General features: G+C 40.2%; 2 protein-coding genes across 3 annotated transcripts in view; both read left to right on the top strand.

Moving 5' to 3' along the window:
• Positions 1–25,718, top strand: part of hoxc3a (homeobox C3a) — a 42,857-nt gene extending 17,139 nt beyond the window's left edge. Inside the window, exons 2-5 of one of the 2 annotated variants that reach the window (XM_080833030.1) lie at positions 1,821–1,868; positions 21,110–21,248; positions 21,473–21,806; positions 24,003–25,718. In XM_080833030.1, the coding sequence (XP_080689156.1) occupies positions 21,749–21,806; positions 24,003–24,685 (741 nt within the window). In that variant the 5' untranslated portion in view covers positions 1,821–1,868; positions 21,110–21,248; positions 21,473–21,748 and the 3' untranslated portion in view covers positions 24,686–25,718. Of the gene's footprint in view, positions 1–1,815; positions 1,869–21,109; positions 21,249–21,472; positions 21,807–24,002 lie in introns of both variants that reach the window. The other variant, XM_080833029.1, reaches the window with a different exon arrangement.
• On the top strand, positions 5,534–8,640 carry hoxc4a (homeobox C4a). Its single transcript, XM_080833031.1, has 2 exons — positions 5,534–7,005; positions 7,509–8,640. The coding sequence occupies exons 1-2, from the start codon at positions 6,573–6,575 to the stop codon at positions 7,880–7,882; spliced, it is 807 nt and encodes a 268-aa protein (XP_080689157.1). The 5' UTR covers positions 5,534–6,572; the 3' UTR covers positions 7,883–8,640.
• Positions 25,719–26,633: the final 915 nt, after the last annotated feature.

Raw genomic sequence — 26,633 nt, 5'->3', positions numbered from 1 at the left:
GGCTTTGGTCAAAACGTCCTGCCAATCATCTGTTATGGTTATTGCAATCTGCTTTTTTATACAAAATATGGTACACTTCCAACCACAATGGAAGGAGCCTGTCTTGCCATGTAGAATAGTCACTGTCTGATGTATTGATTCATGTATTACAGAAAGGAGTATTGTGTGAAAATTACACCAAATTATTTCCACTGTATGAGACACTTAATCCACACCACTCTCCCCTCTCTCTCTCTAGCTGTCTGTCTTTTGCTGAATATAATGTGGCTCCAACAGGATTTTTGTGTCGTTGCGTCTTTGTTCTTTGTATTACTCATCAAGTAGTTTCAATCGAGCCCTTCAAATAAACGCCAATAAATTAATGAAAACACCAACACAAATTAATGCGCCAATAGGGGGTGCTGTTACGTGGCCACCTTAACAGAACAACTGGACACTTTCTGTTCAACAAGGTCATGCTTTAGTGGGATGCATTTTGTAGGACATATAGGTACGAATAAACGCATCAGTTACACAATCTTTAGTTTGAGAGGTTTTCAGTTCGTCAAAATATGATACATGTTCGTACTCACTGTGAAGATCTGCGCAGTGTGATAAAAACACACGTTGATGTGGCAGTATATTTATGTAGCACACAGACATACAATATAGGGAACTCCGTTCTCAGACGGTACACCTATTAGGACAAAAGAATACTTCTGATATGCCATTTTAATTTAATCAAGTCCAACCTCTGGGAAGCAGGTGATGTCTGTGTGCGATCATCTTCCTGGAAACTAACCAATCTTCATAATAAAATCAATTTCAAGTATGTTACACTTCAGTGCACGTTCTGCCAATTATCAAGAAAATAAAGAAATATTTTACACTACCACACTACTATCTAGCTTGTGGCATACTTTGTATGGAGTTTAAAACAATGTCATGGCATGTCTGATACAACCGGCATTCCTTGCTTCAGCTTTTCATCAAAAGAGCTGATAATGCAAATTCCTTTTCAACGCCTAAGAATATATAGTAGGTTTATATTAAAATCTATTTAAGAGGCTTAATTTAGTAGGCTTATTTCAACGCCTGACAATAAGGGCACCATCTTTATTTTCACTTTGTTGTCCTCCAAGGAGCCTCCTCGATGTCTACGTTTCATCACAAACTAAAAATACGCCAATACATTGGCGAAATGACACTGAAAATAACCTGAGCTAAATACACCGGTTTGTCCTAGTTTGTCAGATCTCGACCTTGGACTGGACGCTTAAATTATCCTGCAACATGCCGAGACAGAGACAGGGGAATGAGAGACAACGGAGGAGACATGACAAAAAAGCAAATTGGTGTTTTTTACCGTATTTGATAGATTAAATAACCGATTGTTTTAATGGCGAATTGAAATTATGATGTCAGTTATTTTACAAAAATCATCAGCAGCCCATTTTGATACTAAGTTGAGGGTACTCTGTAGGTCAATGGACTCGAATAACGTGTAACCTTCATTCTGCCACAACTGAAATGTGTAAAATGAAGTGAAACATTATTGAAATGTCTGTTTTGTATACAATTATAAATGTTTACATTTCGCGTCAGGCATCACCTCAAGGAAATGTAAGATTTCCCAAAAAAAGCCATAATTGTAAGAGGAAAGAAGTCACAACAGTAGTGGAAACAAGTGGCAAGTGAAAATCTGCAGGATAAATTCAGATTCATCCGAGTGATCAATTGCATTAAACTTTTTATTGCAACAAAGTGTAAACTGTGAGCTGTTTGTCATATAAGCAACCCCACTTGCCTTTAAAACAAAATTACCTTTCTTTTCAGCACAGAAGAAAAAACGAAGACAGCTGTGACGTGAGGCAGGACTAAGCAAACTCGTAAGTTTTTTTTTTCTCGGTGTGTTTACACCACATTGTACGCAACTTGTTTCCCCTTGTTCGGCTTGGTAGCCGACAGAGAGGGCAGTGTTCACTGATGATGCAGACGGCTCCTTGGAAAGACATTGGCTGACGAGATGCTAGCTAAAAGTAGCCTACGTCAGAACATGGTGGGCAGAGAAATGTCCTTAAAGTCTCCTCTCAGCCCCCAATATCCTACAGTATCCGACAGAAACACGACAGGAACTATTTTGCAGCATTAAGTGCAATAATACAACGCATTGCAGGAGCATTGCTGTAGATAATGTGAATCAATGTAGCCTGAGAAATATACCTACAAATAAATACACAACAAAGCTGAACCACGAGCAAGTTAACCTACATCATTGTGAGTAGTGGTAGAGAGAGTCTAAGAGAAGACCTGACATTTCAGATCTGCGCCACATAAGGGCCATACTCGCTCCAGAGGCAGCCACTGTCAAAGACATTTGTCTGCCTAGAAACGGGCAAATGCATTGGAATAAGTCCTTGAAAACTAGTTTAATACTACAGTCTTTAAGTCTTTTTAGTAAAACAAATTGTATCCTTGGATATAACATGTTTTCCCTAATAGTAGACAACATAAACATACGTTTTGAACTCAAACTCAAAAAGAACCTATCATAACCCCCCCCGTATTTTCTTTCCTTTTGATAAATTTGACAGCAAAACCAGGAACAGTCTAATCTGGCCTACTGTGGATAATTTCACAATTAACTGTACTCAGTAAAACGAGCGTTAACGATATGCATTTGGTAGGTTAAGTAGACTATGCTCGACAGCCCTTTTAGAATTTCATGTTATTTCTCTTTTGATTAATTTATTAATGTATGACTATGATTAATACAAAATGAAATATGTTGTGGAAGCCACACGGACGACTGTGACCTATTACATTTAAACTAACATTTAACATTTAAAAATGTATATAAGGAACACAAGCAAAATGTCAAAGAATGTGACATCATTGTTGCTAACCATGAGCCTGCGATTCCTTTTATCCATTCAATTATTTAATTCGTATGTGAACATAAGCCTATCTTGTCATCATTCAGTGATGATTTTTGTGATATGTGGAGTATGGTCTTACTTTTGACTACTGGTGAATCATTTAATTATTATCGTCCACAATGTTCCTTTTCAACTTATGTAAAGTCAGTCAGTTTTTTGATCGAGTTGTAGTTCAATTTTGATCATCCTTGTTAAAATAAGTTTGCAGAGAATCGATGACCAAGTCTATCCCTGAACTCTACTCCAAATAATCGATACGTGTGTCCCCCGAGGATTAAGGCTGTGGAAGTAAGGTTCCTTCAGACAAATCATTGATTTTCAAAGGTTGAGATTGGATGTTTTCACATCCCATTGACTTCTCTTGATTAAATATTGTTTTCTAATGCTTCCACGAATCTATCTTACAAAAAATATGATCCAAAAATAGTAATGAAACATTATACAGCCTACAGAATTGAGTCTCGCATACCGTTTGAGACATAGTTGAGACCCAAGGAAAACATAACCTTTATGTCTTCTTGTTTCTTGTTAACATTTTCGGCCTACATAAAATGTAATTTCTAATATAATGTACATTTTCCTACTGCATTTAACTGGCTCGAAAAGATAGAAATCTATTAAATCTGACAGTACCCAGGTACATATTGTTGATGATGCAGTTTTTGTGTCATTTAGCTTCCGAGAAGTCTATCTATCTATCCATCTATTTATGTATCTATCTTTTTTCAGTGTTTGTAGTGCATATTTTAAGAAACTTGGTGTAGGCTACTTTGCAGAGTTTGTGAGTGTGTGCGTGTGAACGTGTTTCTTTGACGACGCGTTTCTGAGTTGAAAAGCATTTCCCAACATACAAATGAAACATCAAATTAGTTCGCCCGCAGGCTTCGTTTCCCCCCCTCTAGTCCAACATCATAACTAGTTATTGAACTAGGTGCAAGATCTAAAGCCATTTGTGTGCAGAAGGAATTCATCGCCGCGCCTCCATCAATAACTCCGTGGCAGTGAACTATTGGAACGAGTCAAGCGCGGGAGGTGAAATGCAGGTCAGGCTGTCTAACTAATATTAAAATGCGTCCGCAGCACTGCAGAGGGGGCGAGTGGGTGCAGGGGAGGCGTTTTCAGACTGTTAGGGTGAACAAAAATCCCCAATGATATTCTGAGACTGAAACGGACAATGTATAAGAAAAAAACACCATGTGTGTCCTTATTCCTCCAACACGGCTTGATTTAAAGACGACTCAACTTATGTAACAATTAAGGTAGGCAATTAAAGAAGTTATTGACATGTTATTGTGTTTAAATGCTATGTAGTCCACCCTTGGATGAAACAAAGTTTCCAAAGACGCGGCAATTTTGCATCCAGCTTCAAAAGAAAAACAAGGTGTGCATTTTATTGGTAACCTTGTAGTCCTTGTAATCATGTTTTACTGAAAATAATATATCAAATGTATGCAGCTCTTCAGGTTACGGCGCGGTCATATGGTAATGATGAGCGCAAAAAAAGAATGGGGCACAATGGAAACTTATTTTTCATCTGTGCTGTCACGCGTACGCTTTGTATCCAGCGTGTTTGCAACTGAATATTCATAGTGTGAGGGGCACCTCAAAGGTTAGGACCTGATAGCATCTGATGGCAAAAAGACCCCCTCTCAATCTCAGCCTCCCCCACTCCCATACCACACCCCCATGTCTCTCTGAGTGGTTTTAGAAAACGTTAGTTGGATTAGAGTGGGTTTGCTAAAACAAGTTGACATGTTTCTGATCATAGTTATTGTCATAACTGTGTTTTGTCAAATTATAGCACTGAATAAAGAGTAACAGGCCAGATATGCTCATGGTATCTAAGGGGACGCCCCTATGCTGTTTTCCGGCCAGTTTAATTATTTCCTTAAACGTGTTTGTTAACCCTATTCACAAATTAAGCATTGGCCTACACATCGTCAAAAGTAGCCAGGTATTTCGCAGGACTATTGACTAATTGCGATGCTTTTACAGAGAGAAGTGTTTTCATTCTTTTCAGCATGCTATTTAAAACACAAGATTAATGGGACTGTTGTATAATAAATGGAACATAGAAGAATACTACTTTGAGAATAATTCAAGGACAGATTGAACTGGGAAAATGTTGACGTTGGCCTGAAATCTCATTACAAACGTGTAGGAAATAAATGTGCACTTAAGTATTTATACAGTTTCATCTGAAGTTTTGCAAGCCATGGAGAGAGTATTTGAAATTGTTTATTTTACTCATCAAATAACTGTATACAATTATGTCTTGCCCTAGTGGATGTAAATGTTGTTACTGTAACTAAGCACCGTGCATGCACTCTGTGTGAAGTTCCCAAAGAAAAAAATGTCAACAAACCTTACAGAAGCTGCAATACTTTCGTTTTGCAATGCACTGCTATACTGTCATCCTGCCTTCAAAGCTTCTGACTTCCTCTTCAAACAGTTGTCTATATGTACCCTGTAGAACCGAATTTGTGTGACAACCAAATAATCGCAAATGCGTCTCTACAGGAATACATGGGCAACTTAAAAGCTGCACAAGTGAAGTATTTGAAGTCCCATGTGATAATCTTATCATGTCCAATGAATTTAGTTTTACATGAAATGCTATATTGTAAATGCTGGAATATATGGAATACCGAATGTGTTTGTCAGAAGTATACTTCCTTTTGATCCGGTTAACATTATTTTGTTCGACTAAGAATAAATACTTGCATGAAAAGGGAGAATGAGTTGCACTTTTTAGGCCAGGAATTTGAGTTACACTGGAGGGGCTTTTCAGCCCCTTTCTGTTCGAGATGTTGATTTGTGGACTTCTATAGCCCCATAAAATTCCACTAAGGTGCTGCCAAAGCTACCAATCCAATCGCAAGTGCTTGACCCATCAACCTTAGACGTCTCTTCTGTCATTTTTACAACACAATGAACATAAACGACAAACAATTTCTGATACCAACAGTTGGCCTAATTACCTCATTAAATGATAAATAATACATAAAACAGATCGAGTAGAGGCTTTTAACGTGTCAAAGTAAAGTTATTTATTTTTCTATCTACGTCCTCTCTGATGGCACAGGGGGATTTCGTCTGCAGGGTTAAGTCATACAAATGTATCTAATTAAGATCATTGAGTTGACCGAGATCTTATTGTGCCAGGTTCATGTTATGAAAACAGACATCCTTCTGGTGGTCACAACGCAATGTTTTACAATCAAAATGATTCTCTATTGTACTTTGTCCATCCCTGAATACTCCTGCTGACCCAAGCGCCAAAAACGTGGTGCCCCATAAATAGCCTATACATCACTTGAAGGTAAGGCCTACCTACTGATCTTAATGAGCGGATCCTGTTGGCGATGATAGAGAGAGACAGAGAAAGAGGTGTGAGAGAGAGAGAGAGAGAGTGTGTGTGTGTGTGTGTGTGTGTGTGTGTGTGAGTGTGTATGTGTGTGTGTACAATGTCGACAAATGAATGTGTATTTGGAATCATCTTTGGTTCCTTATCCGGGGACTACCTCTCACACTGCGATTGGGCCACTGCATCACGTGGTAAAAGTAACTTTACAGGGTAGCTCGCTAGTAGGAGGGCTTTATGGAGCAGAAAAACGACAAAGCTAGAAAAATTATTTTTCACTCCAGAAATTAATGATCATGAGCTCGTATTTGATGGACTCTAACTACATCGATCCGAAATTTCCTCCATGTGAGGAATATTCGCAAAACAGCTATATCCCAGACCATAGTCCCGAATATTACGGCCGCGCGAGGGACACTGGCTACCAGCATCACCACCAGGAGTTATATCCCCCACGGTCAGGCTACCAGGAGCGCCAGTATAACTGCCCAAGCATCCCCGAGCCCGAGACCCAAAGAGGACATGGACTACCACACTCTGGGCACCTGCTCGCAGGGAAAGGGCAACCTGCATCTTGTGAGCCACAGTTACCCATGTCCCCATCCACCCCACCGGCTGCCTCTGCCGCCTGCAACCAAGCCACGCCGGAGCATCCAAACAGCACAGCCTCTGACAAGCTACCCGTAGTATACCCGTGGATGAAGAAAATACACGTCAGCACCGGTAGGAAAGTTGTGTCTTTCTGTGCTCCATCCAGTTCTCTCATCCTCCTACATCTCTCCCTTCCCGCCTGTCTCACTCCCTATAACCCATATCTTCTCAGCAGCCCCTGCTACTATAGGATAGAAGCCTTTGAAATGGCACAACTGAGGTGGATTTACGACTCGGCTTCGGTAATTACACCCACCATAAATTTTATAGCCGAGCTATACTCTGGGCAGCCGTATCACCATGTGGCTTCTCTTGTTATGTATGTGTGCGAGAGGGAGGGAGAGTTGGGACAGGAAAAAAAGCTTTGCAATGTTACATAAATAATTCAGTGTTGATTTCTACATGAATGTCTCTTTACTGCGGAGACATACAAGTAGTTATATTTAAATCCCCATTCCTATCATTTTCCACTGACACCATTAAAGACCAAGACATTCTTGTTTACCCACTTCTTCCTTCGCTACTGCTTTTCTCCCTTTCCCTCTCTTCTCTTTGCTCACATTCTCCCCTTTCAGCGAATCCCAATTACAATGGAGTGGATGCCAAGCGGTCTAGAACGGCTTACACCCGCCAGCAGGTTTTAGAATTGGAGAAGGAATTCCACTATAATCGTTACTTAACACGACGAAGGCGCATCGAGATTGCTCACACCCTGGTTCTCTCCGAACGGCAAATCAAAATTTGGTTTCAGAACCGCAGAATGAAGTGGAAGAAGGACCATAGGCTGCCCAACACCAAAGTCAGATCGTCCTCTTCCACAGGCATATCCAGCGGGTCCAGCACAACCTCTGCAGTCAGCATCGTAGGAGCCACCTCGGCACCAAGCACCATGTCAACTACCGATGAACTCTCCGGATCTGACCGTGGCGAGGATATTACAAGGTTATAAAAACAATTTCATGAAACAGAAAGAAATGACTGATAATTTATAGAATATAATATATTTTGTTTTCGTAGTTATCTTGTGCGTAAAAAGGGATTCCCATGTAGTCCACAATTACATGAAATGCATGTTGTCTAGCATGGATCTATGCGAACACCACTGGATTTTTTTACGCGATACAGGGTTTAATTTATTTAAAACGGAGGCAAAATGTTTTGTATGAAAATGCTGTTCTGGATGAAACAGTAAACGGACAATATATCTAAGTGTTATTGTGGGTCACTGTCTACCCACAGCTGCCAAGGTGAAGTGCACAATTGTTCTATTTATTTCACATCCAGGATTGGAGGACATTCCTTTTTGTATTTCCATGCTACCGCCGAGAACATAAAACGCGGATGTTGAAAGTAGCCGAGTTTATTTGTTTATCTGAAACATATCTGAAATACTGTGTTATTCGGCGTATAAAAAGATTTTAAATTATTATTGGGTTATGTGGTGATGTTGTGTTTAGGCTATTAAAGCAGATCATTGTGAGATGCAATAAAATCCAGTTTAGTGTTGTGATAATCATATTGGTCAATAAAAAGTGAGTGTCTATTAGTTTAAAAAAAATGCTTGAGTGAATATCATCCATGTTTAATTTAGGCCAAATGGCCATTCTGTGAATAAACCCTGACTGATCGAGTGCTGACACATGCAGATGTGTTTGAAAGGTGTACAGATGAAATAAGGCCACAGTAAGTGAAAATGTAAAGCTGTTTGAGGTAAATATACTCAGCATTGCCTAAAATAGGCTACAATTGCAAATGTTTATGTTCTCTACTGATAGGGATTGGCCTAGACCATCCCACGTAGGCGTGGGGTTCACACAGGCTTTTTATTTTTAGGGCATTAGTATAATACTAAAAGTAAAATTCTCGAATTGATCACTTAGTAATGAGAAGTTAGCGATGTGTCTTTCTGCCTTAAATATTTCGCCATAACAAAAGCTAGTGTAGGTGTGCTATGCTATAGTCATCACTTTCGCATTCGATTAGAAGAAATAGTCTGGGCCCTTCCTTTGAGATCTTATCAGGCCTGACTGCAAGAGACAGTTCCTAGCTCATTATTGGATTGGATTCACCTCAGAATGCCTTTGAAAATCAATGCCACTGGTAAAATAGAGACATAACCATTTGTTTAATGATATATTGTTCCCTATTTTCTACCTCAGCAAGATTGCTTTGCTGTTGACTTAACATCAGCGAAACCCACCATGATTTCTTGCAAGGCTATTAAGCATTGCGTAATGCAAAAAAATAGGCACAACCTTGCATTACATAAAAAGGATAATTTTTTGGGTATGCTACAGATCGTTGTTTTTTTCTAACACACTTTTAAATGATTCACTTAACCTACGAAATGTGTTTATTCTAAGTAATTATTAATTTGAGACTCTAAAAGCAAAATGGATTTTAAATACCAATTCTGTGATGGATAGAATCTAATTTGAAAAACAACTCATCAGGCAACTATAGTGCATCTAGGATGATATTATGAATAGTGGTGGAAGCTTTAATAGTTGAAGCATACAGTATTAGGAGTATTGGCAGCATCTCTGCAAAGCACTGGAAAGAATGAAACACCATTTCCTGTTTTGAAATTACAGAAATAAAAGTACGCCCAATACTAAAAACCTTTCAGTGATAGAACATGAGTCAGTAGGTTAATGTTGATATGAAATCTGCTAGTCTATATGAACATGTAAATTCGTGTGAAAAATCCACGTATAGTTTTAACCATGCCCCCTGTTGAGTAATTCGGCGTTGTTTTGTCACGTTCCCTTGGTGCTCTTCTTCCCAGAACTTTTTTTAAAAGTGGCGCTGGTCAGTGCTCCACACGACGTCATTACCTCCTCATCCGGAGTGTTTACATTCCCCAAAGAGGAATCCATGACCAAAAGCATTCCCAAACGCTAGTATGGTAGGCTACACGCTGAAAAAGGATATGAATTATTCCCATATGCAATATCCTAACGAAGCAAATTCACTTGTACCTTAAAAAACTCGTATCTAAGATTTTTACAATAATGTATCATTGGCTGATGCAGTCACTCACAATACCTCGGCCAATCATGTTTTGTTCAGTAAAACATATAGAGATGTTTTCTTTACTCACGTAGCACTAAACTATAGCTTGAAGGTGTACAGCAAATGTATTTGATTGATTGAAAACCGGTGTGACTTGAATTAAGAGTATACAACGGCCTACTAGGTGGGGGGCTGAGAAGCACAAAGAGAAGAGGTATTCTAGATCATCAATCACCTACGGCAGGGTTAGAGTCAATCGCGCTGGAATATATTGTGTTTACAGGTATTCCCAAATCCCCGTTAAGCAGCTACATAATATAGAAACTAGTCTATAGCCTGTACATAGCCTTAATGCTGTTGTTCCGGCAAGTGCAAAAACGCATGCGTGTACACCAGCCTGACTTGGCCATGACTTTGAGGAGGCGCATGAAAGAAGGCCCCAGAACGGCATTCAGAGGCCATTATACCACTGGACAGCAGGGAGAAATGAATGTGCATGCCTAAGTCGCAGCATACCGGTCATCCCTTTGTCGCCGTCATGTCGCGAGGCCGAGAAGGTACTTTATTGAAGTTTCGTGTGAGAGGCGAGAAGGCCGAGTTCATCTCGAGGGCACAGTTTCTGTTCCATTAAGTTAATTTGAGCCGGGATGGCCGACCTCTCCCACCCCGTGACCTGCCTGCATCTCTCAACGTGTACCTTCTGTGCTTGCCCTCTTAGATTTCCTCGGGCCCCGCCAGTGCGCTTTCTTTCTTTGCAGACTGTGCAGTTATATGAATGTGGCTGTGCAGTGAGGACATCTGACTGTGTTGCTCTATTGTTGCTCGCTGAAGTGACCTAAGTGAGCGGTGAGCTATCGGGCAAATCTCGACAATTGTAAGCCCAGCGGTAACTTTGGCCCTTTCCAAGCCTTATCAGCCATGTGGGAATGTCGAAGGCCTTAATCAACAGACATGATCGGAGAAACGAGTGAGTAGAAACACCAATTTTATAATTAAATTGGAGAACTTAAGACATTAAAGAAAATAATGTCCTATTTTTGTTTAAGTTGTTTTACTTTTAAAATAGAAAGCCTAATATAGCCTAATAACCTAACCATTTTGATTATTCATTGGTTATAATTGATTGACGTTTGAGTGTTAAAGTGTAACATTGTAGCTCTAACATACCTAAATCTAATATCGTTTCTTCGCTTCCTTCCTAATTTATTTATAAGCTTTCCTTGAAGGACTATACTGACAGTGTTGGGTGAATTTCCAGCCTGCAGTTGATAGTTTCTTTCCTTATTTCGAATTAAACCAGGAAACATATATTATTATAGATGGCTGTTTTAATCGTTGGTTTTAATTTAAATTGATTAACCACACTGGACAAATAAAAAAACTATGTTGATAAAGGTTTTTGTGAAATCCTCTGGTCTATATTGCACATACACATAGCACTAAGCTCCTGTTTTAAAACTTGCCTCGGAGAAGACGAACGTCAGATAACTTTATGAGCAACCCCCCAAATTCTTGTCTGTGCCCCACATAGGCTACACGCACGCACGCATGACACACGCGCGCGCACACACACACACACACACGCACACACCTGTAACACAGTCCTGGACACAAGCTAAAGTTTATGTGTGTTTGTGGACACATTAATGTAACTTTTGGTTTATTTATTGAATTAATCATTCCCATTAAAAGACGCAACATTTCACAATGCAAGATGTCTCCCTTTTGCCATATATGTAGGCTTAGAGGCACATAGCATGAGGAGACTTTTTAAAATATTGGACCACATAAGATCTTACAACTCATGACACCAATAATTTCGATCTTATCGTGTGGTGTGTAACAATGTTTGGATAGGCCTGCTTTTAAACGAGGAGTTGCTAGCCTATCTTTGTTCCTAAAAACATGACCTCAGCGCCATTTGTAAAACACGTAGGCTAAAGAAGGCCCTGAAATAATGTTGGCCTTCGAGGGATTTAATTCTGCAATACCATGTACACATTTGTTAGTCAGTGTTGCTAAATTAGAGACTATTGTAATGCACTCTTTTACTGTAATAGTGTAGACTGGCGCATCAAATGACAAAATAGCCATAAGGCGCATTGTGCTTATTGAAATTGCTGACCTTCTTAACTTTGAACCAGAAATGTGCAGGGCTCTGTCACGATCAGGCGAAGGCCTGAAGTTCTATAGTTCCAGACTTGTAAGTAAAACATCCTATTAACTTTTTCGTTAATTGGTTCATTACTTTGACGTTGCCTGCTGTGGGACAACTCTGAAACATCAGGCCTGTTATCAGAGAGCTCGTTTCCCGATAACGACGTATCTTAACGGCCTACGTGGATTTTGGCGACATCGTACACTCATAGCCGTAAGTGCGGCGTCGGGAAACCGCTCTGCAAGGATCCCTCTTACGACCGATTTCAAGTCCTTTTTAGCGTTCGGGAAACTAGGCCCAAAGCAGGAAGTCAACATCGATGAAATATGTTCAAACTCGATTTAATAGAACCTCAATAGCTCAGGGCCTCGTTTCCCGAACGCTAAAAAGGACTTGAAATCGGTCGTAAGAGGGATCCTACGTTGCAGAGCGGTTTCCCGACGCCGCACTTAGCTTAAGTTTATCTTTCGTTGAGAAGAATTCTACGTGTGGTCAGAACCAGTAGTAACTTCACACTTAGCGATGCAATCCACCAGGGGCGTCGTTCGGCCTTAGAAGAAATCCAAACGATGTTTCTGTGTATAGCACATCATGAGAATGTCATTGTTTCACCTGCCTATTCCCATCAAAATAGAAATAAAGAATATTGAGTGTTTGAAAATAAAGACTATTCAAAATAATATGTTGGCTTTTAGGAGATGGCTTTTCTGACTGTGTAGTTAGGCTGCAATATTAGGAAATTGACATGTCATTGAGCCAGGCTGGAAATCAATCAAGAGGGTGGCACCCGCTAGCCTATATATATTTATTGAGGTATTGTTCTTATGTCGACACTTGTTATATTGGAACTTCATTCATGAGCCTATACATGGGTTTCTTGTATACAAACATTGAAGGCTGCGCGCGCAAATCCGCGGCAGAAAGCCATCTACCCTAATACAAATGAATACAGAAAGCCCAGTTTAAATGTATTGTTTATTACTTATTTACCGTTCCCTATTCTGTTGCCATGAATGCTTGCACACACCCTCAACATATTCCCAAACGTAACCTTGTACATTGTTGAGCCTTTTTCTATATTTGATTTGATTTGATATTTTATTTTTCCTGGCAAACGGATGCTTCCTCCTAGGTATACTGAACATCTTACCAACTCTGTTAGAGCAGTTCACCACACAACAACTCCCTGTCATGTTGCCTTCCTCCACAGCTTTCTCATCCACTTCAACGTTATCTTGCTTCTTTCTGCCGCGAGATTGCGCACGCAACCAGTGATGACGTAGCCGAGAAACCCATGTATACACAAGTGAGAAAATCGACTCGTCTGACATCGACTGCTTTACTTTCAGAACCACTGTGATGGACAGCTCCAACCTAAGTGATACTTAAGAACTCGTGCACGTTGCGCTCGTGCACCTGACTTTAAGATGATGTTCGGGAAACGCTCGTAAATAGAAAGTGTTACTGAGTCTACTATGTCGCCAAAATCCACGTAGGCCGTTAAAATACGTCGTTATCGGGAAACGAGGCCCACTACTTTACCTGGCTCGCTGAAACGTCTAACGGTCTAACTCTCAGGTAATTTTATAATTTTCTTACTTTACTTAATTTCTTCACTTCCTTAACCGATTTTGTTTTCCTTAAGTTACAATATTGAATCGGATGATAAAACATGGAGTTCGGCTTCAACTAGCTAATCGGTGTATATATACCAAGAAGTTGTTCTTCAAATTACATCGACAGGCAGCTGGGCCTAGTTTCCCGAACGCTAAAAAGGACTTGAAATCGGTCGTAAGAGGGATATTGCAGAGCGGTTTCCCGACACCGCACTTACGGCTATGATGAGTCTACGATGTCGCCAAAATCCACGTAGGCCGTAGATACGTCGTTATCGGGAAACGAGGCCCTGATGCCTATCAGAATTGAGGAAACGTTTTAATGAACTAGTTCGTATGGGGCAATGCTCTTCCAAGCAACAGGGAAGCCCTGATGTAGGCTAGTATTAGGGATCTTATTACAAACAAACAAATTTGTATGTAGTAATAAGTTATCAGCTTTGGGAACTGCCCAAAGAAAGGTTTGGTGACCCTGTGTGTGTACTGTATGTGTGTGTGGTTGGGGTTAGCCTTAACTGGCTAGGCTCATGGTTCTGTTACTTCAACCTCTAAGACCTATCAAAATTGATATTAGTTTTACTAAACTTGTAATAGTCTGTGCTATATTTTATATAAAACGCAAGTATATTTTGATGGAGTCAAGCCTTGACTTAACCCTTAGAGCTTATTTAAATACTTAGCTAGAAATCCTTTGGTTCCTCTTGGTATCATTCAATATGCAAAACTTTGTGAAAATAGCCAATGAAAGACTTCACAGACCTTCCTCAACCTTACAAGGGAATTTTCAAGTGTGCGTAGAAATTAGAATTTCAGATGTCACAATTCGGCATCCCAGTGGAAAACATTAAGCTATATTTTAAAATGTGCTATTTTGAAATCTCTCAGAACAGTGTTTTAACAATTTGGAGGGTGCTGAAAGGTGTCCGTGGAGAGCATTGTTGTGAAGTGATCTGTTTAAACTGCAGCTGTGACAGCTGTATAAAAGCCCAGAGTTGAAACTAGGGTCACTCCTCTATGTCCAGGGACCAAGGAGATATTCTCCCACATTGACCACTGTTGGGCATGTGTGTGTGTGAGTGTGTGTGTGTGTGTGCATCTAGGCCTACTCTATTTTCCACATTGCTGTGAAGGAGCTACTTCTTACCTCGTAGAGGTATGTGTGTGTTTGTGAAGTGGGCGCCTGTGTGTATAGGCTAACATCATTGAAAAGTGCACGAGTGTGGAGAAAAAGAAACAGAGCAGTGAGTCCACAATGGCTCAGGCCATCTCCATAGCCATTGTTTTGGGATGTCACCCTCTCACCCTTACACTCAGGCTGACCCCACTTTCCACGCCAAATGGTCTCCCTGACTACCACTGAACTGCTGGATCTTCCGTAGAAGACAAGTGATTTAAACACCAAAAATCTTAGCGTATACTTAGCAACAGTAAGCTAATGTCTTCCTAAAATTTTCAAAATAGCCATTGTAATTTAGTTTGTTATCCATAACAACAGATGATGCTACCTATGTATGGAGTGTTCATCTGCCTTGCATCACCTCACCTGAAGAGACACTGGCACAGGGCATCTCACAAGGGCCAGCCCTTTTCATGATTTTAAAAAGGTTCACTCATCCCGTTATTTTTGGTTGAAAAGATGAGCTTTCAGGTCTTGGTCATTTTAATTAAGCATTGTAGTCAGAGTTTAGCTCAGATATTGGCTACTTTAGATAAGCTTTTCATTGACTTAGGCCTATATGTCCACATTTTGAGCTTTTTATTGAAATCGCAGTTGAGAGGTACATTCACAAACAAAACTTGAGGGTTGTCTTTGCAATCCATAATGTTTTGGAATGCTTTCACTGTGAAGGTTTTGCTTATTCATTGTACATCTCTAATCATTTTTCTGGATGTTTACAATCTGGCACAGCATATCGTACACATTAGGAGAGGCTACATAGTAAATCTCCAACACAGTGAATGGATCATTTGTCAATAAATTCACCAACTTTCTATGATTACCATGCTCACTCTCTCCCTCTTCACTGTTTCATTTGAAACTGTATTATTTTAGACCATAAGCCATCCACATTTCTTTTGGAATCAAAGCTAAGACAAATCTAAAGCTTAGTCCATCTCACTTCTGAGGTCAAATATATGTCTTCATCAGTTTCCATCCGCTCTCCTCTCTCTGCCTTTCTCTCTCAGATGAGGCTGTTTCTGTGCAATTGATACACATAGTTTTGTGTCCAGGTTTAATGGTTATAGTATGTGCCTTTACTGATATGGGTCAGCTCCTGTCTTAGCAGTCCTGGAAAAGTCTCTGAAAAAGCCAACACTGGTTTTGAGGGGTTGTTGGTATCAGTCTTAGTGTGAAAGGTGTTTGCTGGCTTACATCTTGGTGGGACAGGTCAATTTGACCAGGCTGAAATCTAAGAATTAAAGACATGATTTGGACATGGTAGCTTTCTTGAAATCCTAGGATGCATTACCAACCAACCGCCTGGCTTGAAAAAGTATTTGTGATGGAGGCTGTTGTGACCTTTAATGAATCCATGGAATAATTGTTAACCGGTAGAAAATCGACTGAATAGATTTTTAAAGTTACACGTAAGTTTCTGTCTCTCTCTCTGTCTCCTTCTCTCTTTCTCTCCCTCTGATATACTACATCAATTTGGAAGGGGTGGGCACAGTACATGAGACATTATTTTTCAGGGGAGACCCTCATCTATAGTCCCTCATCATTAAATGTCCCTAGAGATGTTTGAAACAAGATGGAAGAATCCTTCAGGTCGATCAATCGAAAGTTCCTGTTGCACTCTCTGAATATCACATGGCCAACACTGTGTATTCCTCAGGCATAGCAACACTTCAACAGGAATGTTCTGCATTCCAAGGTCTCAAACTGATGTTACTTGTTACTGGCAAAAAATAATCTGGATTGTATTTAAAACATCTGAACTGCAAAATAATGATTTAGCAGATAATTAATCAAAAAAATCACATTGTAATAACCATTGTGACTTGGTTAAAGCTCAGAAAACGTTTTACTTTCTTGAGAGAATGGCCTTCAGTGCCTGTTGGCCTCTGTGGTGTCACGGAGTGTGAGGGGCTATTGTCCTGTCCTCCATGGTGTCTGCTCTCCCGTCGGAGCAAATATCAGGTCATGTAGAGGTCGTAAGGCGTGATGCAGAGCCTAAATGATTTATTTAATCTTTTGAATCTTGAGGGAAACGGAGTGTGCAGCCATTTTAGAATATAGTTTACCGAGTATATGTATGCCTATTTTATTAAATAATGTAGCCTATACCCTTACATGTCCATATAAATATGCAAGTCTCTGATTTAAGGAAGAAGGAGAGTCTGGTGATTGTAAACTACATGTGTTTCCCCTACGGAGGTCGGAAACAGGTAGGCTATTTTTTATGATAGGCATACTAGTCTTGAAATAAAAGATGAAAACAACAACACGGTCTGACAAACTTTTTCGACAAATGTACAACTGCTGTGCGGAGTACAACATCTCACAAGCATGCATCTTAATTATAAACAGATACGTCGTTTTCGTTATCAGTAGTCTGAGAATCCGAGTGAAATGAGCATAAAGCTAAAATGCAACGTAAAGCTAAAATCATTTCAGCTTGTTTCCATAGCACATCAATACTTTTCTTCACAGCAACACTTTCTTATGGCACAGCCACAGCACAGCGTAAGGGACAAACCTGAAACTTGTGGTCTGATATTACCGATCGAGCCTTTAGGTACAGTGTGTGGTGCACTCCATAGATTTGAGTGCTTTAATTTAACCCTGCATTGTTTACAGCGATACAGGACACATCTGCAATAAATCTTCTGCCTGGTGTACCGAGACAGGGCCATTTGTATGCATCGTTATAACCGAAAACATCCACTACCCATTAACATTCTTTCCTAGAGTCTCTCTCTCTCTCTGTCACTCTCTCTCTCTCTCTCTTTCTCTCTCCTACTCTCTTCACCTTCTTATCTCTTTTAAGGCTCAACTCTGGAGCGCAGAAAACAGATCGTTAATGCCTTTGTTCAAGAGCAGTCTGCACCACTGTGGCGTAGCTGCACACACAGGCTTTTTGCATGCAGTTTTTACATGGGTTTATTTGTTTATGTGAATATGCAACAGCAGTTCACATGATGTCAACTTGGTCTTCTTAAAAATAAGCCACATTTCAACGTAAATCCAATTACAACTTTCTATTATTTTAATTGCATCCTTGAACAGTTGTTAACGTTAAAGCAGTAACTCATTAACGTCATGGTTTCATTCAGCACATTGTCGGTGCCGTTATAGAGCCAAAAAAACACAACACAAGAAATATAAACATAAAGAGATAAAATAGGCAGTCGTTGCCTTTGCAAACTCCTGTTCCAGTGTAGATTTATTTGATTTGGAAACGTTTGCGCTCATAATTTTTAGGTTTGTTCTTTACTTGAAGTTAACATGTTGTCGGTCAGACATGCAAGGGTTCTGTCGATGCTTTGTGCAGCTGTTTGTGTCGGCAGCCACAAGAGCGCAGAAGGTAAGGAGGAATTATAAAAGGCTTGACACCCAGAGAGACCGGCGCGCTTTTGTGAGAGAAAGAAAAATGATTTATTGCCAGCAACGTGGTTCAAACAGAGTTCACGGAGAATTGCAGTATACTCACGGAGGCGCTGAGTTATGGTCTTGCTGAGCTAGTACATCAAAGATTCCTGCTCAAATGCAGCGAATGTGCTCAACCATGCGAGACACAGGAGACAAACTGAACTTATTTTGAGATTTTCTTGTGTCAAAGCGATGCAATAAACCCACCATTTAATTCTTTCGAAACACTATATAACAATGTCTGTAATAAGAATTCACATTCATTTGAGTCACCTTCCATTTTTATAATAGTAGCCTATGCATTGCTGCGCCTGACAGGATGCAGATAACTGGCAATTCTCGCCCTGTGAGTAATGAACATTACACAGGACAAATACTTGCACACATACAATTTAATCACGATTTCACGCCGCTTTATAATGGTGTAAAGGTATGCTGTTTGTTCATTTGTCCAAGCGTGCTTTAGCTACAATATATGATGTTTACTCATTTTTACCCAAACTGAATTTACAAGAAATAATGAAAATATTCCATGAGCTAACGGTTGTGCAAGACCACCAATTAAAATACCAGGTTAATGTGGTATTGTTTCTTCGCGTGCTAATTTTTCTAATGTTATAGAATGAAGTTGCATACACTCCACTTCTGTGCAGTAATATTTCATGTTAATGGTGTTGCAGCTTGTCTGAGGCTGGACTTGTAATATGCATGCCGAATGCCTCTATGTGACAAGCCTTTTGACAGCAATTCACTGAGCTCTGGATAACAAATCGTTTCTAAAACAAGATTGATTGTAGTGGTGCAATTGAAGAAGATAAGGGCAAGACCGCCTTCTTGATATTCCTCCTTAACGGATGTATAATAAAATGTGTGCAACTCTGTGACTGAATCAACTTAGTATGTTTTTTGGGGGGAAATGGGTTGCAAATAGCCTATTTAAAGATGTTCGGTCTGATTCACTTATTGGCAACTCGAAATGTGAGTTTGATCTGTTTGATCTGCATTATGATGTCATTAATCGTATTTTCACTAGAAAATGAAATGTTACATTATAACTGACCATGAACCAGCAATCTATGAACTTTATATAGAATAGGTGATGGGTTAACGTGTGCTTGTGGACTGATGCAGTAAGCCTAGTTCTATGGTCTTGGCCGTATTACTGGATCCCTTCAAACCGTACTTCAGAAGATATGTTGTTGTCTGAAAAGCACCAGCATCAGAAGGGAACTCCGAAGAGGGGCTTTCGTGGTACATTTGGACTACCCGCGTTGACTTTGCATCAAGAAAGTCGGCCTATCGCCTATTTAGAGAAGGCCTATTTGATGTATATTTGCATTATATGTTAACTAACTAACATTACCTTAAAGAATCAAGATCAGACTGGGCCTGCATGTGTTCATTCTCTGCAGCAACAATTAACAATTACCATTAACACGGACGGATGTTAGTATAGGACATTGTATCTTGCGAAGCTGGACGAAATAGCCTACACGCGAAATATCATACAGTTTACGTATTTTTATCAACAGAAATGTTAAAGTTATCACGGAAACCCTTTAATCATACATTATTCATGCATTGCAAGCTATATCTGCGCTTTAAACCAACATATCAAATTGAGAGCAACTGCAAAGCTAATGACTCATGCTCTCACTCTGTGAAAGCTACATGAGGCGAGATGAGCACACCTTTTATGAATACAGGTACAAATGTCAGTTTTAAATATGAGGTCAACAAGTTTATTTGGGTCAACTAATAGACAGGCGTCCGCCCTAGGCTATACATCTCGAATTCAAGGAATCATTCGTTGTTCTTAATACGCTACTGTACAGTTCCTGCTTCCTTTGTTCTTTGGGACATCGACATATTATGACGGTCATATTTCAGTGGATTAAGCTTCATGTCTCGAAAACAATACGAAGTGGTGGAATTCAAAGTTTATACGGATATTATTGTGCGTATAGTTCAGTTGCTAGATGCTCCACCACTAGTCGAATATTTTAGTTTGTGCAAGGGTGAATTCTATTGTGAGGTTCTCCGTCTTTGTTTCGCACTGAGTGTCAAAACGCCTTTGTTTTGACCACTCCCATTCAACAAATTTAAGTCGATTGCCTTCAGGTAAGGGGTGCGCTTTTCCGCAATACGTGACACGTAGGCTATACCTTGGTGTTCAGTCGTGTTTATTTAATAGATACTCAATATAGTAATAACATTACAATTAAAAACAGTTTATTGAAGAAAAGGTCACTGGAATCGTACACAAATAACGCTGTAAGAAACTACAACCCAGGTCACAGTTAAAACATTTTAATAAGAGGTGCACATAACAGCCAACAGACAATAACAAACTACTTTTGCTATGGACACATTAGACTATCGAAATACATTAGACTATCGAAAGGACTGTATTGATCACTCGAACGAGTCCACATTTCGAGTTTTTTTTTCCGAGTCCAAAGGACTCAGACTTAATAGTTTAATAGAACCTACCACATTATAATGCTGGTCGGTGTTACTTTTCAGGTCGGATGATCTCCTTGTAGTTTCATTTAAAATAGATGTTTAACATGTTAAACCTAATGAAACTGCGAAATGAAAACACAATATCTTCCGATGACGCGTAACTCTCAGATATCGTTTAACGTAGCCTAATCATTACAGTAGTGTACTTTGCTCATCTCCTCTCCAACTGCCCGCCTTACAATGCTTCACCCTCCTCTGCCTTCCTTTCAAATGTGAATAGTTACTTGTCTCGATATGACTACAATACATTTTATTTTTTTTCTGCAGAGTTACGTGAGAAATACAAAACTGACTGGTACGACGAGAAAGCCTCTTTGTCCGACTCCAAGTTGCTATCGGACAGTTGACAACTCAAGCATCATTTGCTTCGTGCTGCCATTGGAGGAAACATCCACGTGACATAAAGGTTTACTCATGTTCCCATAGTATGAATAAGCTTTAACAGTTCTTTCCCCCCAAAGCGATAAAGATACAATTATATTATCAGAAATTAAAATAATTAGACATTAGACCCAGAACATTGTAACATTAGCAAAAATGTTCACAGCTGAATTGAATGCTCCTCAAACTGATTTCCATCAACTCGGCTCTGGTTCAGCAAATCACAAATCTTATGCTTGTCATCTGCAGGATGGAAGTTCTGAGCAAGTGTCTGGCGATGATCTGAGACACAGCGCGGGACTCAACGGCGGCCATATCCCGGAACTACCAGCGCGCACTTACTTTTCCCAAACACGCGCTAATGCTGGTGATGTCAGCCGTGTCTCAAGTGAGATTTACGCTCCCTGGAGCTCCCTGGAGCCCTCGGACAGAGGTCCAAGCGTTGCTGGAGATGCTGGCTCGAGTCAGTGTGAACCAAGTGAGTTTTCCCCTCACTGGCTTTCAACGGAGCACATATACCCCTGGATGAGAGAGGCGCGAGCAACCCAGAAACAGAAGGTGATCAACTTTACCACAAAGACAGGTCTGAATAGTTTTGATGTTTCAATCACTTTTGACGTTTCAATCAGGAGTGTTTATAACTATTGATCAGGGGCTAAGTCAAGTTTGCCTGGGGCTTGTCTTTTTGTAAGGGCGATTGGCATGGGTAGGTTGGGGACGTTCATCTTCCTAGATATTAAGATAACGTGTGATAAAAGAGAAAATAATTTAGTTTGATTTTTTAGCCCTTTATAGTCATGCATGTTTTGTTCCCCAAGTTTGCATTGGCAATACTGTTTCTTAAGGTCATGTCAACAAACAAGTCTACTGAACTGAGTGAGAGAGAGCAAGAGAGAGAGAGAGAGAGAGAGAGAGAGCGAGAGAGCGAGATAGAGAGAGATACCTTCACTTGACAGACTTGTCCGTCAGTTCACCTTAGGCTAATTATTGGTGTAAGGGCCATCTAGCTTGGGCTGCTGTATAGTCACGTCAGTAAACGTGTTTTTTGGCATCAGCATAATTCGACTCATTTGTACATACCCAATGTACATGATTCATCTTGAGTTTTCTTCTTGAAACAGCCAAGAAGGCTAGATTTTTTCTGCTTATAAACATCACCGCCGTTATCAGGGCATAAATACGATATTACTGCTACTAGAGAGTTAATATGAACCCAGCAATAAATGTGTTTAGTTATGTGGAGAGATGGGTTTGTTCCTTGACGGGATCCTAACGTTTAACATGCGAGACTGCTCAATTTTTATCATTTTTATCGATTTGATCATGATGCAAGTCTACCAGATCCTCTCATGAAAACTAGCCTACCCAGGTAACATAACAGTTATTTAAGCACAGCTCATTCATATGACTGAGTCGACCAGGGTTTTCGAGTTTAGTGGTATGCTTTGTATAGATTAACATACTATATTTACTATACTACTGTACTATACTATAAATGTTTTGCCATCTCTTGCTCAAGATGTCAGTGGCATAGGTCAATATATTTGTACAGTAGTAATTTCAGTAGTAGCAAAACAGTTCGTATAAGCGAAGTGTTTTGCAGCTCAGCAGTATGAGATGAAATACAGCAGACCACATCTTTCTTTTCTGAGCTGAAGTGGGAAATCCTTTACTTATCAGACTCTTAGTGCTATGGCAGGAGGCTGTGAAGTAAAACAGTACACATCAGATGAATAACTTCTCAACTCAGTGCATAAATAACTTGATAGGATAGTGCTAGGTTTTTCAAAATGATGTGTGATGTGACACACGGTACAATATCGTTTCACTTTTCTTGCATTTTTACTTTGCACCTCTGGACTGGAAGTCTTTGTCATTGACCTCAGATTACTAGAGGTGACAATTAAAAAGTAATGGAATCCCAGTAGGACTGCCCTTCCTGACCACTTTTAAATGAGCACAATATAATGTCTATTTATCATGTCTAATCTTTTTATATTCTGTTTTGAAATCTAGACTGTGTAGGGTTTTGATTTCCTTTGAAAATGCAGTTCCATTGTTTTTGTCAAGGAAGCACGCTTAATACTGCATGCATGTAAAATATATTAGAAATTGCTTCATCTAATGACTGAATATCAAGTCTCCTTGACATGAAAATGAACCCATTTCGGTGCATTGCGGATTCAGGTCGACTATAGACTATTATGAATTAATGGTGAACATTTAAAAAAATATATTGCATGATTTAAGAGAGGAATTAAAGTAAAGTAACTGCACAGGAGGAGTTAGGTGAACTGAAGTCAGACTTTAGTTTTACCTCAATTTCGAAGTGAAATGATAAAATGATAAACTGCTTGCATTAGCTGTGTGGGCAGCTAAGACGAATGGTACAGAGCTATATAGTGGTCTTGTAGTTTAAACCATTTAAAATTAGGTGCACTCAGACATCAAGTCGATTCTTCATAACCCATTTAGAACGCGGGCACGAAGGCAAATGGGTTGCAGGCCAGTTACTCTAAGCAATTATGTCGAGAATAGGGGTCTGTACGAGGACAGGGCTCTAAAGAGTATATATTTTAATTCACAAAGAGACGTGACTGACTTCTTAGTGAGAAAGCTACCAGGGCATACTGTTTTTAACAGCAGATGTGAAACATGAATTGTGTCTGTCTCCTCAGTATTGACAGAGGAGCCTGTTGTTGTGAGACAAACTAGATATCTCCAGGCCACGCAAACTGATTTGACAAAGACACTGATGTACTGTCATGACGTTCCACAGGTGAAGCAGATGGCGGTTCTGATGGAACGCATCTCCTGGTGACGGGCAGGATTGGCGGCTTCAAGGGGAGTGCCAAGCGAGCGCGCACAGCTTTCACCACCTCGCAGCTGCTGGAGTTGGAGAAGGAGTTCCACTTCAGCGCGTACCTGTGCCGCCCGCGGCGACTGGAGATGGCCTCTCTGCTGAAACTCAGCGATCGGCAGATTAAGATCTGGTTTCAGAACCGCCGCATGAAGTGCAAAAAGGACCACAAGGACAAAGTGATGGCGATGGGGAGAATGAATGCCTCCACAGCAGATATGTATCATAGCAGTCCAGCTCATCTCCCATCTCAGCCCCCACACAAGACTATTTACACCTGTGAGAAAGGTGACATATCTTTTTCATCCCATAAAGACGTCTTCTGTGAGGTACCTCATCATGCACCAAAGTTAAGCACTGGCTATTATTTGCCTGTGGCAACCCATTTGGATAAACTCAGAAGCATTAGACACATCAGCAGAGGGACACCCATAGACTTGGATATCTCCCAGCCTATTTTCAGTGTTCAGGACCATGGACTGGATCCTTCCGTCGCATTTCGGCTCGATGGGTCACACTTGGCCTCAGAGGGGGACATCAACACACACCATCAACAGGGTCAAGGGTTCTCTCTGGGTTCCCATACACTCACACACCTGTAAAAAAAAACGCCCCTGCAGCCTTGTATGTGCTGTGCACCAAGACTCTCCACAGGCGCGTATGTCTGTCAGATCCCAGCCAATAGCACTAACTCTCCCTGACATGGTGTCCAGTCTGCAGCTTCACACTCCTACGAGGACTGGGCCTCTCAAACTGTCAGGTCTGTTGTGAGGGGCCAGTATTTGTAGTTCAGAGGATGGTGATTTACAGGGAATTGTTAACTTTAATGAACTCCATACCTGGAGTTTTTCAGGGAGGGTGCAGAAAGGAGCCTTTAACTCGTTATCAGTGTATGAATGGGAGGTTCTGGCTGCGGACACAGTTGGCTCTCCTTGATATATTGCTCTTGGCTTGTTGTGTATGGATCCAGGCCAACTCCCATGTTTTTATTTGTGCAACCCAGAAAAAAATGTATTACGAAAGGGAGGCCTTGTCATCATCTTAAGGCTTACATGTATCTTTAACTTTTTTTTGCAAAGAAAAGTACAATTCCAGGATGCGCATATTTCAGTGTTCTGACGTAATCCATCACAAACCTTATTGGTAAGCTAGTATGGATTTTGTGTGATAAACAGCAAGTTCCAAGTGGAACTGAAAAAGAGCAAATCGACTGAACTGAACTTTCATGTCTTGTGCCTCATTCGAACATCGGGGAAGAGATCGGTCTTATCAAGCTCTATGGGTATTTGTATCATCAAGGCAGCTTCTGAGACCTACAGCCGTTATTATTGTCACATAGACATTGACGTAAATGCATGTTTAATGTATTTGCTATGTGCTGTAGTTTATGCATTTCCCAGGGATTTTAGGAAGCTTAATACACCATGTTTTATGGAAGGGAAATTGAAATTTCTCTAGCAACATTATTACCAGAATATGGGGATGATTTTGCTTGTGTATATGTTCTATGGCTTTGTCATTTCGAGAGGATAATTACTCTCTTGTTTTGGGGACTATTGGTGAAATGTACATGAAGCAGGGTTTGATAATGGCTTATGACAATGGCTAATGATTTCCATTTTGTGTAATAAAAGGATGGTGCGCCTTGAAACAATAATAATGTGTTTGGTTTTTATTCTGTTTGGTAATATATTTTCAGTGTTTAACACCATTCACTGAATTTCACTGGATAGAGCTTCCACCAACAGAATAGAGCATATACACAGAGATGGTGGGTTAAGCCACTCTTACTATTAACCAGTAAACCATACATTAAATAATTACCTGTAAATCCAAAGAACGGGAAAGTAAACTGATTTTTACTAAGCTTAGCACCATTGTACTTTGTATTCTTACAACATAATCTGTGCATACATGCCTCCCCACGTCCCCGCCTCCAACTCGTCCTCCATTAATCATCAAGACACGGCAGCCTCTCCAGCTCTCCAACCATAGTCTTCCAGCCCGCTGGGTGAGATGACAAGAGTGCTGCCAAGACACTCCTCTGGCCCTTCACAGCTCTGCCTTCACAGGGACCCAAATGCAGCAAATACAAGTCGGGACGTGTAGGTTTGGGTTGCTCATCTTTCTCTGCACAGGCCTATTGTCTTCCCCACATAGCTTTCTGTTATCATGGCGTACTCAGTGATGGCAATGTGGCCATGCAGGCTGTTATCGAAGCTTATTAATTCAATTTAATTAGCATGTCATCGCCTGTCATTTTATATACTATCTAGCGGATAGACATTTTACCCCGTTAAAAAAGTCGCAAATTTATTTTCATTTTCAAATTATCTGATTAATTAATGTCATTTCAAAGAGCTCAATAATGATGCCTGGAATCATTGGACAAAGGAATGATTGATGCTGTTAAAGCAAGTAAAAAACAAATTGCTATGGATTATTTACTATAAATGATCACGGGTTGAATAACACCAGGAGCATCAATTAAGCAAAGTCTGTGGCTTGGCCTTTTCAATAAAACCAATTAATTGGTAAAAAGATAGAATA

The sequence above is a fragment of the Sprattus sprattus genome, assembly GCF_963457725.1.
Source record: "Sprattus sprattus genome assembly, chromosome: 2".
NCBI lineage: Eukaryota > Metazoa > Chordata > Actinopteri > Clupeiformes > Clupeidae > Sprattus > Sprattus sprattus.
This window is presented reverse-complemented; position numbering and strand designations above follow the sequence as displayed.

Bases quoted from the DNA above. Each gene is read 5' to 3' on its own strand.
- hoxc4a (XM_080833031.1), top strand. From the start codon at position 6,573: ATGATCATGAGCTCGTATTTGATGGACTCTAACTACATCGATCCGAAA. The intron at 7,006-7,508 runs GTAGGAAAGTTG...CTCCCCTTTCAG, and splicing joins GAAAATACACGTCAGCACCG to CGAATCCCAATTACAATGGA.